Here is a 16,065-nt window from a genome sequence, read left to right on the forward strand (position 1 = left end):
GATCATGCACAGGGTCTCCACTTCTGGATGCCTGCTTTGAAATGTTGCACTAAACCTGATGTCAATATTGCTATGTGTCTGTGACAGAGAAAGAATGAATCCTCCCGACCTGTGAGGGTGTTGTGTAAAGGGAACAGAGCACCCCGGACTGGATGGTCTGACAATTCATTCCAAGGGAAAGTCTGCCATCTAGAAAGGGGTCGGAGCTACAGTACACCAAGTCATCGCCCCAGAAGGAAAGCGATGTGGCAACTGCCCCTTTAGTCCCACTGCCAATTATTTCTACCCCCTTTAAAACGCATTGCGATTGGCATTGTAGGCCCTTTGCTACCTTCTGATTCCGGGTATATGCATATTAGTGGTAGTAGATAATGCAACGCAATACCCAGAAGCAGTTCTATTGAGGTCTACAAGTGCATCTGCGATAGCCAAAGAACTAGTGCAGATTATAGCCAGAGTAAGGATCCCCAAAGAGATATTGACTGATCATGGACCAAACTTCTTGTCTCAAAGATTACAGCAAGTATACAAAATACTTAAAATACGTCCCATTCCGAGCCCATTTATCATCCACAGACAGACAGTTTGGTGGAACGTTTCAATCAGGCCTTAAAGCAGATGCTGAGACGTTTTGTGATTCAAGTGCAAAAACATTGGGCAACGCTTCTTCCCTAACTCCTTTTTGCAGTGAGAGAGGTGCTGCAGAGTTCGACAGGGTTCTCCCCCTTTGAGCTCTTGTACTGCCGACAGCCTCGCGGCATCCTCAATCTGGTGAGAGAGGGGTGGGAGGAGCACAAAGGCTCGTCCAAAAATGTAGTGAAGCATGCGCTCCTACTCAGCGCTCCTACTCAGAGATCGCCTAGATTTGGTTGGTCGATTGACAAAGGACAAATAAACAAATCCCCTGGGCCGGATGAGATCCTCCCAATAGTACTCAAAGAAATGAGAGAAGTTATTTACAAACCGCGAACCAAGATCATGCAACAGTCTCTTGACACAGGGGTTGTACCGACAGACTGGAAAATTGCAAACGTAATACCGATCCACAAAAAGGGAGACAAAACCGAACCAGGTAACTATAGACCAAGCTTGACTTCTATTATATGTAAAATTATGGAAACTATAATAAGATCCAAAATGGAAAATTACCTATATGGGAACAATATCCTGGGAGACAGTCGGCATGGTTTTAGGAAAGGGAGATCAGGTCTAACTAACCTGCTTGATTTTTTTTGAGGATCAACATCGACAATGGATAATTGCAAAGCATACAACATGGTTTATTTAGATTTCCAGAAAGCTTTTGACAAAGTCCCGCATACAAGACTAATTCTAAAACTGAACGCTGTAGGGATTCAAGGAAATGCATGCACATGGATTAGGGAGTGGTTAACATGTAGAAAACAGAAAGTACTGATTAGAGGAGAAACCTCAAAATGGAGCGAGGTAACCAGTGGTGTACCACAGGGATCAGTATTAGGTCCCTATAGACGACACAAAAATAGGAGGAGTGGCAAACACTGTTGCAGCAGCAAAGGTAATTCAAAATGATCTAGACAGCATTCAGAACTGGGCAGACACATGGCAAATGACATTTAATAGAGAAAAGTGTAAAGTACTGCACGCAGGCAATAAAAATGTGCATTATAAATATCATATGGGAGATACTGAAATTGAAGAAGGAATCTATGAAAAAGACCTAGGAGTTTATGTTGACTCAGAAATGTCTTCATCTAGACAATGTGGGGAAGCTATAAAAAAGGCCAACAAGATGCTCGGATATATTGTGAGAAGTGTTGAATTTAAATCAAGGGAAGTAATGTTAAAACTTTACAATGCATTAGTAAGACCTCACCTAGAATATTGTGTTCAGTTCTGGTCACCTCGTTACAAAAAGGATATTGCTGCTGTAGAAAGAGTGCAAAGAAGAGCAACCAGAATTATCCCAGGTTTAAAAGGTATGTCGTATGCAGACAGGCTAAAAGAATTGAATCTATTCAGTCTTGAACAAAGAAGACTACGCGGTGATCTGATTCAAGCATTCAAAATCCTAAAAGGTATAGACAGTGTCGACCCAGGGGACTTTTTTGACCTGAAAAAGAAACTAGGACACAAATGGAGATTAGATAAAGGGGCATTCAGAACAGAAATTAGAAGGCACTTTTTTACACAGAGAATTGTGAGGGTCTGGAACCAACTCCCCAGTAATGTTGTTGAAGCAGACACCCTGGGATCATTCAAGAAGCTGTTTGATGAGATTCTGGGATCAATAAGCTACTAACAACCAAACGAGCAAGATGGGCTGAATGGCCTCCTCTCGTTTGTAAACTTTCTTATGTTCTTATGTTCTTATGTTCTTAATTTAAAATCGGCTAGGTTCGTCTCCACTTTGGAGCTGACGAAGGGATACTGGCAGATCCTCTTATCCCACAGCTCTAGAGAGAAAATGGCAGACCAACTTCTGATGGTCTGTTCCACTTTATAACCATGCCGTTTGGGCTACATGGTGCGCCCGCTGCCTTTCAGAGACTGATGGATCAGGTCTTACACCCACATCGTGAGTATGCAGCAGCGTATATTGACGATGTGGTTATTTACAGCTCCACCTGGTGAAAGCATCTGGCTAGGATTACGGTCGTCCTTCAGTCTCTAAGGGTAGCCCGACTGACAGCCAACTTGAGAAAATGTGTGTTGGCCAAAGCAGAAACTCAATATTTGGGATTTATTATGGGAAATGGACGGGTGAAACCTGTTGTCACGCGGCAATCCCCAAAACCAAGTCTCAGGTGAGGTCTCTATTAGGGTTGGTCGGTTATTACCGAAGATTCATCCCAGAGTATGCCACAGTGGTCAATCCCTCAGTCAACCTCACTAAAAAGAGCGCTCTAAATTTAATTAAATGGTCAGGAGAATATCAGGGGGCGTTTGACACTATCAAGCAGAGACTTTGCCAGGACCCCACCCTCATCACACCAGATTTTAACAAGAGATTCATCCTCCACACCGACGGATGTTGGTCTGGGGGCAGTTTTGTCCCAAAAGGTAGACGGAGTAGAACACCCCATCATGTACCTCAATAAAAAGATGCTCACTCGGGAGCGCAACTACTCTGTATTTGAAATTCTGATTTTCCCGGGGGGGGGGGGGGGGTGGAATAATGAGAAAAGTAGATTTAGCCGAGTGCTCCTTCGGCTCCACTGAGCGGTGTGATATGTGACAGAGAAAGAATGAATCTTGGTTATAAATCTCCCTCCCGACCTGTGAGGGCACTGTGTAAAGCGAACAGAGTGCCCTGGACTGGATGGTCTGACAATTCATTCCAAGGGAAAGGTGGAAGTCGGCCATCTAGAAAGGGGGAAGAGCTACGGTACACCAAGTCAGCACCTCAGAAGGGAAGCGATGTGGCAACTGCGGCTTGGTATAGAAACAGTTGCGCTCGCTAACCAAGGGGGCATGACTGACGGTACAAAAGGGGACATGGCTAGGTGATCTGTCCTAGCCATGGGATGGATGACGTAGAAGGGTTCCCTGTGTTCGTAGTAACTTTTAAATGAGCAGCCCAGCGTTTTATCCCCTGAAATACCCCAGTTACTTGTTACATTTTAGTTACACTTGTGCATATTAGCGGATAAGAAGCTGGCCGAATAAGAAGCCAACTTCAGCATCGTCACATTCACGTTTTGTTCTTTTTTTTTGTTCTTTTTTTTCAATTTTGTAATTTTCCAAAGTAGCCTATAGTTTGACATATTAGGGGCTAACCTGGATAATAATTCAAATTAGTCTTACTTTGACATGATGGGATTGTCAGATCTTCTTCAGATCGGCTTGAGGTAAAGTGAATTATGTGTGTTGCAATGGGATTGCATTTCAGCATAACATAGGATCTACGCTGAATGCCAGGGAGACCTGACTTGCTGTCACTCTGTTTTTTACTGTTGTATTGACCATGCTGAAGCAGGCGGAAAGCTAACTGGTGGAAGTTTACATTATCCACCACTTTCATCTTTAGAAAATAGACACAGATTCTCAGATCATTACGTTCTCCACCAAAAGAAACCACCAGAATAACTAGTGAACCAAACTAGCGGACAGAGTCCCGCCGTGAAAATACTGAATCAGTGGGCAAAACAGGGGTGCTGAAAAAATTGTCAAAATAATGAGATCCTCCAGCGGATCTCCTTTGAAAATAACCCCATATAGCTTATATAAATACACATTCTAGTTTATGCTGTGTATATTGTGTTTAGAAAGAGACACTGGTAGATACCTAATGCATACTATATATAAAAGTGCTTTTCTTTTTTCCATGTTTGAATATTATAAAGAAATATTCAAATATTCTTTCAATCTAAAATTAGTTGGAAATAAAAGTATAATACATAGTAAAAAAAATCCCTCAGGAGTGAAATAAACCTGATGCCCAATCATTACCTAATAAACAAAGGAGAGAAACACTACAGCAGAACGTGTGTTATTTATTCATTAGTTTCCTTTACATGATATCTTTTTTGACTCTCATTTATAAATACTGTTATATAAACAAATACATGCCTCTCGAGCAGGGCCTGGCCATTACTGACTGGGCCCTCGACTCTGCCATTGACAGGACAGGCTCTCTTGAGCAGAGGAAGGACAGACTCTCTTGAGCAGAGGAAGGACAGGCTCTCTTGAGCAGAGGAAGGGAAAGAAGCATACCCAGGGTTCTGGGGCTCTGTGGACGATGGGTCTCGCCTCGGGTTCTGGGGCTCTGTGGACGATGGGTCTCGCCTCGGGTTCTGGGACTCTGTCCACAATGGGTCTCGCCTCGGGTTCTGGGGCTCTGTCCATGATGGGTCTCGCCTCAGGTTCTGGGGCTCTGTGGACAATGGGTCTCGCCTCGGGTTCGGGTTGTGGAGTTCTTTGAAGGGAAGGTTGCTGGCTGGTTTGAGCTTTGAGTTTGGAGGCGACTGGAAGGGTGGGTCTCATACTGGACTCCTGCTGCTGATTCAGCTGCTGCTGCTGCTGAGAAAGTGACATGGCCTGGAGAGTCATCTGCTGGGCCTGAAGAGACAAAAAGAGACAGAGACAGAGAGAGATAGATCAGTCACACATACTCACTGACTTAATAGACATGCCTGCTTCCAATACCAAACACACAGTTTTCCAATCGTTGTGTCTCCTATGTATCTTATGAGACACATGACTCCACAAAGCAGGAAATCATGTAGGTACAGCATGTAGGTACTGCACTCAAGGTTTTGTCAATCGACAATGCATTCTCACGATGATTGTTCAACAAAACTTATGTCAATGACCAAATCTGTCAAATTACCGTATTCCTTCGAATTTAAGATGCAGACCAACTTTCCCACCCTCAATTTGAGGAAAAAATAAAACATCAAAGAAAGATGCATTTACAAAGATACAACCTCAATTACGCATATAAGAAAATGACAGCGGCCGTCTGCTGTCACAGAGCATTACAGTTATGTGCTGCTTCTCATTGCCAGTCGTGATTATTCACTCCTGTTTTTCTCCCTTTTAGTGAACTGCGGTATTGCTTGGCATGTCGAAAATATGGGGGCCGATCAGCATTTCCGATCTGTCCAAGCTGATACTGTTTGTTAAAACTGAGCCTAATAACGAAAAGCTGAACTGTAAAAGCATTTCTTCTAATTCCTCAGGAAACTAATGACGCTTCTTTGAAAATGGCTGCCTGTATGTTATGGATGAGTCAAGATTGGGCAGTGACATTTTTGTTGTTTTTTTCTCGGCAGTCAGTCACGTTCCTGTTTGTGTATTTGGGCAGTCATGTCTTTTGTTAGCGATTTTAATACATGCATCGCTATACTCGAATTTAAGACGTAGGCCATTTTTGAGAAGAAAAAAATTGTTTTAAAAGTGTGTCTTAAATTCAAAGGAATACGGTAGTCTTCGTGCAAAGGTTGCAATAATGAAAGTACATCTTGAAGTGAACAGTATTTAGCAGACTCTCACACTCTGGTGGGGAGGGAGGTGATGAACAGGCAGCGGCCTGTTCCCCGCGGCCCACACTCACCATGATGAGGGCCTGCTGGTTGATGAAGGCCTGCTGCTGTGCTGCCACCTGCCGGGGGTCAGGGGCGGGGAGAGGGGGAGCAGGGGCCGCAGGCATCATCATGGCTGAGACACAGGGAAAGAGGGGTTACAGCGGTCCTGGGTTGATTTAGCACCCCTCGATTACATTAATCAATCATTTTTAGAATATATACTTTACTAGAAGTCTTTTTATTTTTTACACTTTCTTCAAACCATTTATCATTGGATTTAAGTTTCTTTTGGTATTTCTAAACAGCTAAAATTGAGAATGTTACACATTTACATACATTTTAGTATTTTCAATAGTGTTTAACCCCAACACAATACAAATATCCTTCAATATATAGCTGTAGATATTTCACACATAACTATAAAGCACTTGCATGTGGTATACAAAATATACTAAAAGATACTTATACAATTCTATGACAACCAGTCATAAGTCAGTGTCTTCAGTGTTGAAATTAGTTCTGGTTCAAATTCTTATTTGCCAGGGATAAAGTGTGAAAATCTCCTGGTGCCATTAAGAGGAATAAGAACAGGTTATAGCACATAAAAGATGTGAAAAGGTAAGTTACCCTGAGATATAAGAAAGCGAACCAAAACTCAACATTGAAGACATTGAGAAAGAAGTGGAACAACAACAGAAAGAGAACTTCCACAACAAGAAGAGAAGACATGTACATGGCATGGGCTGCATCATGGGCATGTTGGGCATGTTTGGCATCATTCCACCCATCATTGGCATCGTAGGATAGCTGGGCATCTGGTCCGCTGCCTGCATACCTACAGAATCAAGAGGAAATTACAAGAAGGGGATAAAGTGAGTGATTGGAGACAATGTAGCCTAAAAACTTATCTACACCTGAATTATTTTAAAACATTAAAACAATAATTATATTTTATATATTCAATACATACCCATAGGATAGCCTTGCATCATCGGAGCTCCTTGAAAAAAACACGATAGATATTAATAATTAGCCATTGCTCACCCAGAAATCAAGACATAACCCATGCAACAAAGTATACAAAGCTGGTGTATGCAGAAAATCATTTGATACCTTGACAAAGGTATTTGCAGACAAACTAAGCAACATGTTACCACAGTAAATGTACACGGTTTGAAATGCATGACTTGCAGTCTACCATGGATAGTCATGTTTTATATTATGTTTTACCATACCTTTTTGGCTTTTGAAATGTTTGCTTTTACCATGCTCTCACTATGCTGTATGGCACTTTTCCATGCTTTTACGGTGGTGGACTTTTATAAGGGATGGGCTCATCAGTTAATGGCTAACTATGTATTACTTCTATTGTTTTAAAAAACATTTAAAAACACAATTACTGTTTAAGGCCCTAATGCAAAAACACTCTCAGTTAATGGGATTCCTGTGAATTCTTCCTTACAAGTAGAAATGGTAAACAGACATAGCTTAAAATAATCTTTTTATTTGAGGCGTTTTCATAAATATAGATTACAAACGTGTCAGTGTGTGGTCTACCATGCTCCACTCTGTAACCACCCAGAAGCGGTGTGTGTTTTTCAGTACCTGTGAATGGAAACATCCCTGGTTGATTGGGGCCTACTCCACCCCCACCCTTCATTCTCCTGCTCAGCATGCTAGCCCTCTCCATCTCCTGAAGAACAGAAAATACGCAGCGCTGTCAGCAAGGTACTGACATGCTCATTTCAACATAAAGGGCCAAAAAAGCTTTGCATCACCCTCTAGAATTAACTCATTTCGAATGAAACCTGCTGAATAATGTTACGTTGACATATTGAATTACATATACTTAAGGAAAAACTGACAAAAATTGAAAAATTCGACATCTAAAATGAAATACTGTACTACTATTAGGGCTTCCAGTTAACGTTTGCTGTATCATTTTGTAGTTTCTTTAATTACATGATGTTAAATAAAATATCAAAATTATGTTCACATAGTTTTTTTTTTTTTTTTAAATGTCTCAATCCTAAAATTCTAGGTAATGCAAAGCCATAACTGTATACTCATTTGAAAGAAAAATAGAAAATGAATGAAATATCATATAAAATGTACACTCAAGAATTAAAGAAAAAAAAAACATAACACAGCATACATGTCATTTTCAAAATAATAGTTTGTACTAAGTAAAAAAAAGCTTCAGTTTTTGATGTATTAAATGCTTTCAGATTAAATGTGTTGAGCTCGGGTAGACAGTCACTCTAAATGATAAGGGTCCTATTCAAATCGGTCAGTGGTTAGCAAACAGTAAGGGGGAGTGTCCAGGGTCAGACTGAGAGAGACTGAGGGACATTTAAAAATTCAATATGAGCAAATATAAATACAAATGTTGAGCCAGTGTGTGATTTGTTTTCAGTCTTGTAGCTTTCTACTGTCGGGGTCCTTAAAAAATGAGATCCTCAAGAGAATTCAAAGTGAAAGGTGAGGTGTACTCACATCCTCTCCATAGTCCAGCACAGGGTCAAAAAGGTCATCCACATAGGAGTCAAGTCCAGCCTGGGGGCGACGCTGTGGGGCGGAGCCTGTAGAGGAAGAAGAGGGGGACGTGTGAAACACTGCAGAGTGAAATAGGGCTGGATACACTTTATTATAAGTCAAATCAAACAGACTGTAACTACATCTTATACACTACTGAGGAGTGGAGTGTCCATTTGTATTTGTACCCAACAATTTTTTGCTGTGGGGGCACATTTAAATACTCATTCTGCTGTGCCTGGTACTATACAGCCTACTTAATGTCTGTGGCACAAAATATTTTAATATATCATCTGTAAAAAGTGCTGCGGGAAGAAAATCTTTCGTTTTTTCTGCTGCTACAGACTGGAAGCTGTTACCCACAGGACTTAGAGCTGACGTCTCTTGTTGTAATTTTAAAAAACTGTTGTTCCAGTACTTAAATAGGCCTTGTGTATATGCTGTGTAAATTTAATGTGTACTTTGTGTATTGTCTTGTCATTATGTGTTTTTATTATTTTTATTTTTGAAACCTATAAGCTGCTGCTGTACTAGGGCACCTTTAAAAACGAGCTACCTGAAGCTCATATTACCTTCCTAAATAAAGATTTTTTTTATAATAATATCATCTGAAGAAACCATTAATACATTCAATTAAAAAAAAAAGGTTAAGAAAAGATTTTTAAAATGTCTTACATTAAATATCGCACAAGGGAATGTTAATGATGTCTATCATGGCTACAGTACATTCAAATGGTTAAATGTCTACAAACCCCTCAGTTGCTTTTGAAAATGTACACAGAAGTAAAGGGGTGGGGCAAAAAACAATGCATTTCACCAAACCAAGTCGAACTGTTTCCCAATATGACAACATGATATTTCTGTTGAAGATCAGACCTATAACACTAACACTATATGTGATGATTCTGACCTTCATACACAGAGGTTTGTGAATCCCAGTGAGCTGTGTCTGCAGAGTTCAGGACAGGAGGAAGGAGGGGAGCCTGGATATCAGGGGCGGCGGGAATACTGTCCTCCAGCCTGCTTGGGAACAAACATCAACACCATCCAAACAAACAGCTTAGTGGAGGATGAGGGAACTGAACTACAATTAGGACATAAAATGTATCATGATTAAGGCTGTAAGAAAATCAAGAGTTTTTTATCAAGAAGTTGCAGCCACTGTGTATTGAAGTTGCAGTTTCTGCGCAGTCATAAATATAAACAGTTTGCACGTATATATAAGAACATAAGAACATAAGAAAGTTTACAAACTTGCTTTCAAGATGGATTTTTGCTCATTTGTTTAAAAACAACAAGAAAAAAACATACAAATAGATAACTAGAACATAAGTTCTTAAGATTTCCTCTTTATCAAAATTTGAAATAAAACGTTTTACGCTGTGTTTTATTACAAGTGAAGAGTTGCAGCTAACAATAATGACGTATAACAAACAGTACTTGCATAACAGTAAAAGCTCACTCACAAAATTGAACAGCCACTACAATATTTGCAAAACGGCAATTAACCTAGTAAGTAAGTACAGTACTTGCATCACGGCCCACAGTCTTCTTTCCCGTTGCTAACCATAGCAACGGGAAAGAAGATCACTGATTGGCTACAAAGGATGACAAGGCATACCAATCCGCCACTAGCAAAAGACAATGTATGAGTGATGTTTCCTTTTCTGCTTCAGTTTATTTTTCAGCATTATTTTGCAACGAAATTATACACAAACAACAGAAACATTGTAGTCACATCAAAAGTTGTGGCAGCTATAAAAAGTTGTGGTTTGTGTTAAAAGTTGTAGTTTCCACAACAAATTCACAGCCTGGGATTTTCTTACAGCCTTAATCATGATCCATATAATGGACAACTTTGAATGATGCAATGAGATGTTAGAAGGTTGAACTTCCTCAGCTCCTCCACTAGACCACACAGTCTTCCAGTCCTTCGGCTGTAACCACTAGACCACACCGCCCCTTTCCCAGTCCCTCGGTTCTAACCACTAAGCCACAATACCCCCCACCATTCTTTCAGCATTAAACACTAGACCACACCACCACTCCCCAAGTCCCTCAGCTCTAACCACCAGGCCACCCTCAGTGGTTTTGTTGCTGGTCTGTGTGATACCTACATGTCACTATCAGGATGTGCATTTGTCACAGGGTTGAAGATATAGTCTGAGTGAGAGGCTGGGTACTGGTGACTGTCTGCTTCAGTCTCCCCAATGAGGTCCATCACAAAGTCACAGCCAGCCAGGTCCTTCCAGTCCTCCCCAGTGAACATGGACACTGACCAGCCTTTCTGCACCTCCGCCAGCCCCCTGAGGGGATCGCAAAAACACAAAAGCAATGAGAGAACTGGGCAGGACATACTGGAAACTGCAACAGCAAGCTCATAATAATTATCTTTCATGCAGAATCTCTGTTCCACAAACCCTACCTGTTGGACAATTCTGCACTCATTGCAGATCTTACATGTCTAGCTTTGAGTCAAGCTATCCCAAATTCTGTCACATTTTCAAATGTTCATTCTTACCATACTCGGGAAATGAAAGCTCAGTTTATAATCTTACTCTCAGGTAGTCTCCCGGACTTAAGACTTAAGTAATTGGCTGCAAAACATGTTAGTCAATAGGGGAAGCATCTGGTTGGTTAATGCCAGTAAAAGGGATGGGCATGACTTCAGAGCTTGTTTAATCTAGTATGGTGCCAGGTAGCATTTTTTTAAATGAAAATGCATGCAACTCTTTCAAATCTGCACATGAGCTCTGCATATCAAATGGAAGTGCTCCACAGGTAAGGCTCACAGAATAATTTTATTAATACTCCAGTGCATTGGCTATATGTTAAGCTGATTTATTAAAAGGTTCTGCCAATGTTCTGTATTTACCTGAAATTAAGGACCCAGCCTGCAAGCTGCTCCCCTGTCGTCCAAGAGCTGACTTCGGCTGTGAGTTTCTCTTCTAAATAAACATGAACAGTTACAAGCATTACAGCAAACCACCATCACTGCTCAAAGAACAAACAAAAAGTTATTCTACACTTATCATTAAAAGATACATTGGGCCTCATTTACAAAAGGGCACTCAATTTGCAGTTAGCGCGCACGTAGAGCAGTGATCCTAACGTGCACGATAAATCTAGATTTACTGCCCCATTTACTAACAGAGAACGCATTAACTTACGTCAGGGCCGGTGCCGGGGGGGCCGGGTGGGGGGGCCAGCCCTCCCAAATGTCCCTCTGCCCCCCCCCCCCCCCCAGATCCACTTTCCTAAACGGTTTAAAACATCAAATTAAGATTTTTTGTCTAATGTCTAAGAGAGTGAAGTTGGGTGGGACAAATGCGTATATTATCTTCCATTTCATTTTCTAATTTCATTACATTTTCTATTTGACTCATATGCCTGACTGGAGATACAATACTTGCAAAGCACGTCACTTTATTTAAAAAAATTAAAAAATAAATTATATATATATATATATATATATATATATATATATATATATATATATATATATATATATATATATATATATCCCACTCAGTTTAAGCTCACATCCAGTTTATGAAGCCATTAAAACGAAGAATGAAGAGAGTGTGTAGAACGAAGAGAGAGGGAAGTACTGTAGACAGTTAACAAAAATTAACAGAGAGATTATAAAAAGGTTAGTGATTTAGTTTAAAGTATCAAAGTTTGACTGCCAAGGAAATAGATTTTTTTTTTTGTCATCCATTCATTTTATTTAGTTATTATTTGCGTACATTAAGTTAGTTTTATTTACTTCTGAGCCTCCTTACCGTAGTTCTGCTGCATCACAATGGATCGGTTTCTTATTCGACAATATCAAGAACCTGTGTCTCACACTAACACTAGTAGCACTGATAATAAAAGTCCAACAGAGGAAAGTAACATAAAATCTGCCATTGATTCTTGTTCTTCTAGTGTAACAGCTGATGATCTTAATAGAGATATTCCTAGCCAGCCTGTTTTAAAATCTTATCTATGCTGAGGTATGTTTGGTCAGCTAGAGAGAAGCTTTAACGCAAGTTGGTTTAAAGCATGTCCCTGGTTCGAGTATACCTACATTTTCTTGTAGTCAATGAACTCCTCCTTCGTGGGGATAGTGATAAAATAGATGATGTGGACCGTTTTACAACTGGGCTTTTCATAAAGCTATTTGAATACACTCTACATAAAGATCCCAAATTAGCAGTGATAGTAAAGACTATACCACAAAATGCAACGTATACAGCAAAAGATATACAAAATGAAGTGATAGAAACATTAAGTAAAATGGTTCTTAATCAAATTAAAGAGGAATATATGCAATCTGATTCAAGTGGGTACTGAATTAAAAGTGATGGGACAATGCAATGTAGAAAATCTGTCCATCATGGTAAGATTTGTTACTGATTCACTACCTGAGGAGCATCTGATTGGCTTGCTTGAATTGCATCAGTGGGATGCAGAATACATTACAACTCAAATACTTCAACACCTCTCTGAAGTAGGTTTTAATGCTGACAACATCATCAGCCAGTGCTACGATAGTGCATCAGTGATGATTGGGGTTAATGGAGGCGTGCAGGCTATGCTGCAAAGAAAACTAGGAAGGCACATACTGTACATACATTGTTACATCATCAGCTGCACTTAGTAGCAGCGCATGCAATTCAAAGTGAACCATGTGCAAAGAGATTTTTTGATCTTTGTAGTTCTCTGTATGCATTCTTTCATCAGCACTACATTACTCAAAAGTACAATGGCCCTTCACTAAAGAGATTGCTAGAAATTCGCTGGAAAAGCCATTTTGAAGTGGCCAAATGTGTTGTTGATAATCAGGTTCTTATTCTTGATATACTGTCAGAAGTCTCAGAGGATAATATTGCTTCCATAGACTTATGTACAGAAGCATCCAGACTTTTTTTATCAGCTAAAGAGACAGAGCTTCTTTGTTCTTGGAAAGTTCCTAGTCCATATTCTTAGTATTTTAAAGCCAGCCAATGCTGTTCTTCAGTCACAATCTGTTGATCTGTGCTCTGCTGGTGAGGTGATAAATGCATCAGTAGATGCATTAAAAAATCTCTGTCAAGATGAAGATTTCTGGAATGATCACTGTAGTGTAGCTGTAGATGTGCATACTACAAAGAGAGAGAACCATGAGTAAGCAGCTAGCTGATTCTGTTACATTTTCAACACTAGGACATTCAGACTCTGCAAGTACTGCTAAATCTGACTGGAGTCTGACTTTAAAGAGACCTTGTAACAGGGCGAGCAGCCCTGTACATTGTTTATTTATTTTTAGACCGGGGTCTCCCCCTCCGCCCCTGTGCAGAGTGTTTTGTATTATTTATTTAGTTTTATTGTATTATATTTATGACGGCGTAGCGCCATGTTTTGTTTATTTTTAAAACATGTCCTGGCAGAGGCGAGATCGGTGCTCGTCCTCTGCCAGGTGTAATGAAAAAAACTTGTGCAGAAGGTGGCCATCTCCCGAATTAATTAAGTGATTAATTTAGTTGCTAATCGGGAGATGGTCACCTGAATATAAAAAGCCTGCAGCTCTCCAGTTCAGGGTGGGTGTTGGAAGGAGAGTGAGCGAGAGGATTAAAACGAAACTAAAAGTAAACGCCAGGAACAGTGAAGGCAAATGCTCAGCCTGACCTGGGTTTTGTTTATTATTTTTGTGTTCGTGATTTTGTTTTGTTTAACTATTTATTTTGCTCTGTGAGCGACTGTTTTCTGTTTGGATATTTTATTTATTTATTTTTGGATTCATTAAATAAAACGGCGCCCGCGCCACTGCACAATACCTTTTTGTTTTGGTTGTCCCTTCTTCTGCCGTGACGTCAGACCACTCAGCCATTCCTGTCACACGTGGTGTCCTGCGTGGGATTGCAGCGCCTCCAGGACGCAGGCAGAAGAGGGTACTGCATCTTTTTCGTTTTTTTTTCGTTTTTTTTTGATTGGGAGGAAGAAAGATGAGAGGAGAGAGGAGGAAGAGCTGCAGAAGGCAGCAAAAGGAGCTGCAACAGTGGCCACCAGGGGTTGTTGTGGTGGAGGAGTGGTGCCCTGGTTGTGGGGAGTTTGGGCACACAGTGGCCATCTGCCCCACCCAATACCAGGGAGAGGAGTGGGCTGCCCAAGCGAGCCAGGACCAGATACCCCGGGGGAGACCCCAGAAGCGGGAGCTACCAGCCGCGGCCACCAAGCGGGAGAGCAGCTGGGATGCCATCCTCCGGGCGGTCATGCATGACTGCTGGTGCCCCATCTGCGGTGAGCGGGGACATTCTCCACTCAACTGCCCTCTCCTGTCAGAGGGGTGCCTGCTATGCCCATTCCCACCAGCAGAGGGAGAGTGCCTGCTGGTCCCACCACCACCTGAGAGAGGAGACCTGGAGAGGGCGACTGAATGTCCTGCGCCTGAGTGGGAGGAGCCCGAGCGTCCTGCGCCTAAAAGGGAGGAGCCCGAACGTCCTGCGCCTAAAAGGGAGGAGCCCGAGCGTCCACGGCCCAAGAGGGGGGAGTCGGTGCGTCCACGGCCCAAGAGGGGGGAGTCGGTGCGTCCACGGCCCAAGAGGGGGGAGTCGGTGCGTCCACGGCCCAAGAAGGGGAAGGCCGAAGGTCCACAGCCCAGGTACCTGCCAGCAGAGGGGGAATACCTGCTGGTGCCGCCTCCATCTCCATGGGAGGACTGTGAGTCGCTCCCACCTCCGCCAGCAGAGGGAGCATTCCTGCTGGTTCCACCTCCACCGCCCTGGGAGGACTGTGAGTCGCTCCCACCTCCGCCAGCAGAGGGAGCATTCCTGCTGGTTCCACCTCCACCGCCCTGGGAGGACTGTGAGTCGCTCCCACCACCGCCAGCAGAGGGAGCATTCCTGCTGGTTCCACCTCCACCGCCCTGGGAGGACGACATGTCGCTCCCACCACCACCGCCAGCAGAGGGAACATGCCTGCTGGTTTCCCTGTTGCAGCCAGAAGGGGAGGCGCCCCTGCCGCCTTCGCTGCCAGAAGGGGAGGAGCCGCCTTCGCTGCCAGAAGGGGAGGAAGCCCTGCCGCCTTCGCTGCCAGAAGGGGAGGAAGCCCTGCCGCCTTCGCTGCCAGAAGGGGAGGAAGCCCTGCCGCCTTCGCAGCCTGACGGGGAGGAAGCCCTGCCGCCTTCGCAGCCTGACGGGGAGGAAGCCCTGCCGCCTTCGCAGCCTGAAGGGGAGGAAGCCCTGCCGCCTGAAGGGGAGGAAGCCCTGCCGCCTGAAGGGGAGGAAGCCCTGCCGCCTGAAGGGGAGGAAGCCCTGCCGCCTTGGCCGCCTGAAGGGGAGGAAGCCCTGCCGCCTTGGCCGCCTGAGGGGGAGGAAGCCCTGCCGCCTTGGCCGCCTGAAGAGGAGGAAGCCCTGCCGCCTTGGCCGCCAGAAGGGGAGGAGCCCCTGCCGCCCTGGCCGCCAGAAGGGGAGAAGCCCCTGCCGCCTTGGCCGCCAGAAGAGGAGGAGCCCCTGCCGCCTTTACTGTCAAGAGGAGAGGAGCAGGAGCTACCTCAACC

At 43.0% G+C, this 16,065-nt stretch overlaps 1 protein-coding gene across 1 annotated transcript in view; it reads right to left on the minus strand.

Moving 5' to 3' along the window:
- Positions 1 to 16,065, minus strand: part of LOC117424796 (unconventional myosin-XV) — a 121,873-nt gene that overhangs the window by 32,282 nt on the left and 73,526 nt on the right. Inside the window, exons 31-39 of the mRNA XM_058992191.1 lie at positions 11,419 to 11,491; positions 10,661 to 10,849; positions 9,454 to 9,563; positions 8,505 to 8,590; positions 7,614 to 7,701; positions 6,979 to 7,008; positions 6,742 to 6,843; positions 6,038 to 6,141; positions 4,696 to 5,040 (exon numbers count right to left, since the gene is read on the minus strand). Coding sequence (XP_058848174.1) covers positions 4,696 to 5,040; positions 6,038 to 6,141; positions 6,742 to 6,843; positions 6,979 to 7,008; positions 7,614 to 7,701; positions 8,505 to 8,590; positions 9,454 to 9,563; positions 10,661 to 10,849; positions 11,419 to 11,491 — 1,127 coding nt within the window. The remainder of the gene's footprint in view (positions 1 to 4,695; positions 5,041 to 6,037; positions 6,142 to 6,741; positions 6,844 to 6,978; positions 7,009 to 7,613; positions 7,702 to 8,504; positions 8,591 to 9,453; positions 9,564 to 10,660; positions 10,850 to 11,418; positions 11,492 to 16,065) is intronic.

Source organism: Acipenser ruthenus, chromosome 19 (assembly GCF_902713425.1).
Source record: "Acipenser ruthenus chromosome 19, fAciRut3.2 maternal haplotype, whole genome shotgun sequence".
Taxonomy (NCBI): Eukaryota; Metazoa; Chordata; class Actinopteri; order Acipenseriformes; family Acipenseridae; genus Acipenser; species Acipenser ruthenus.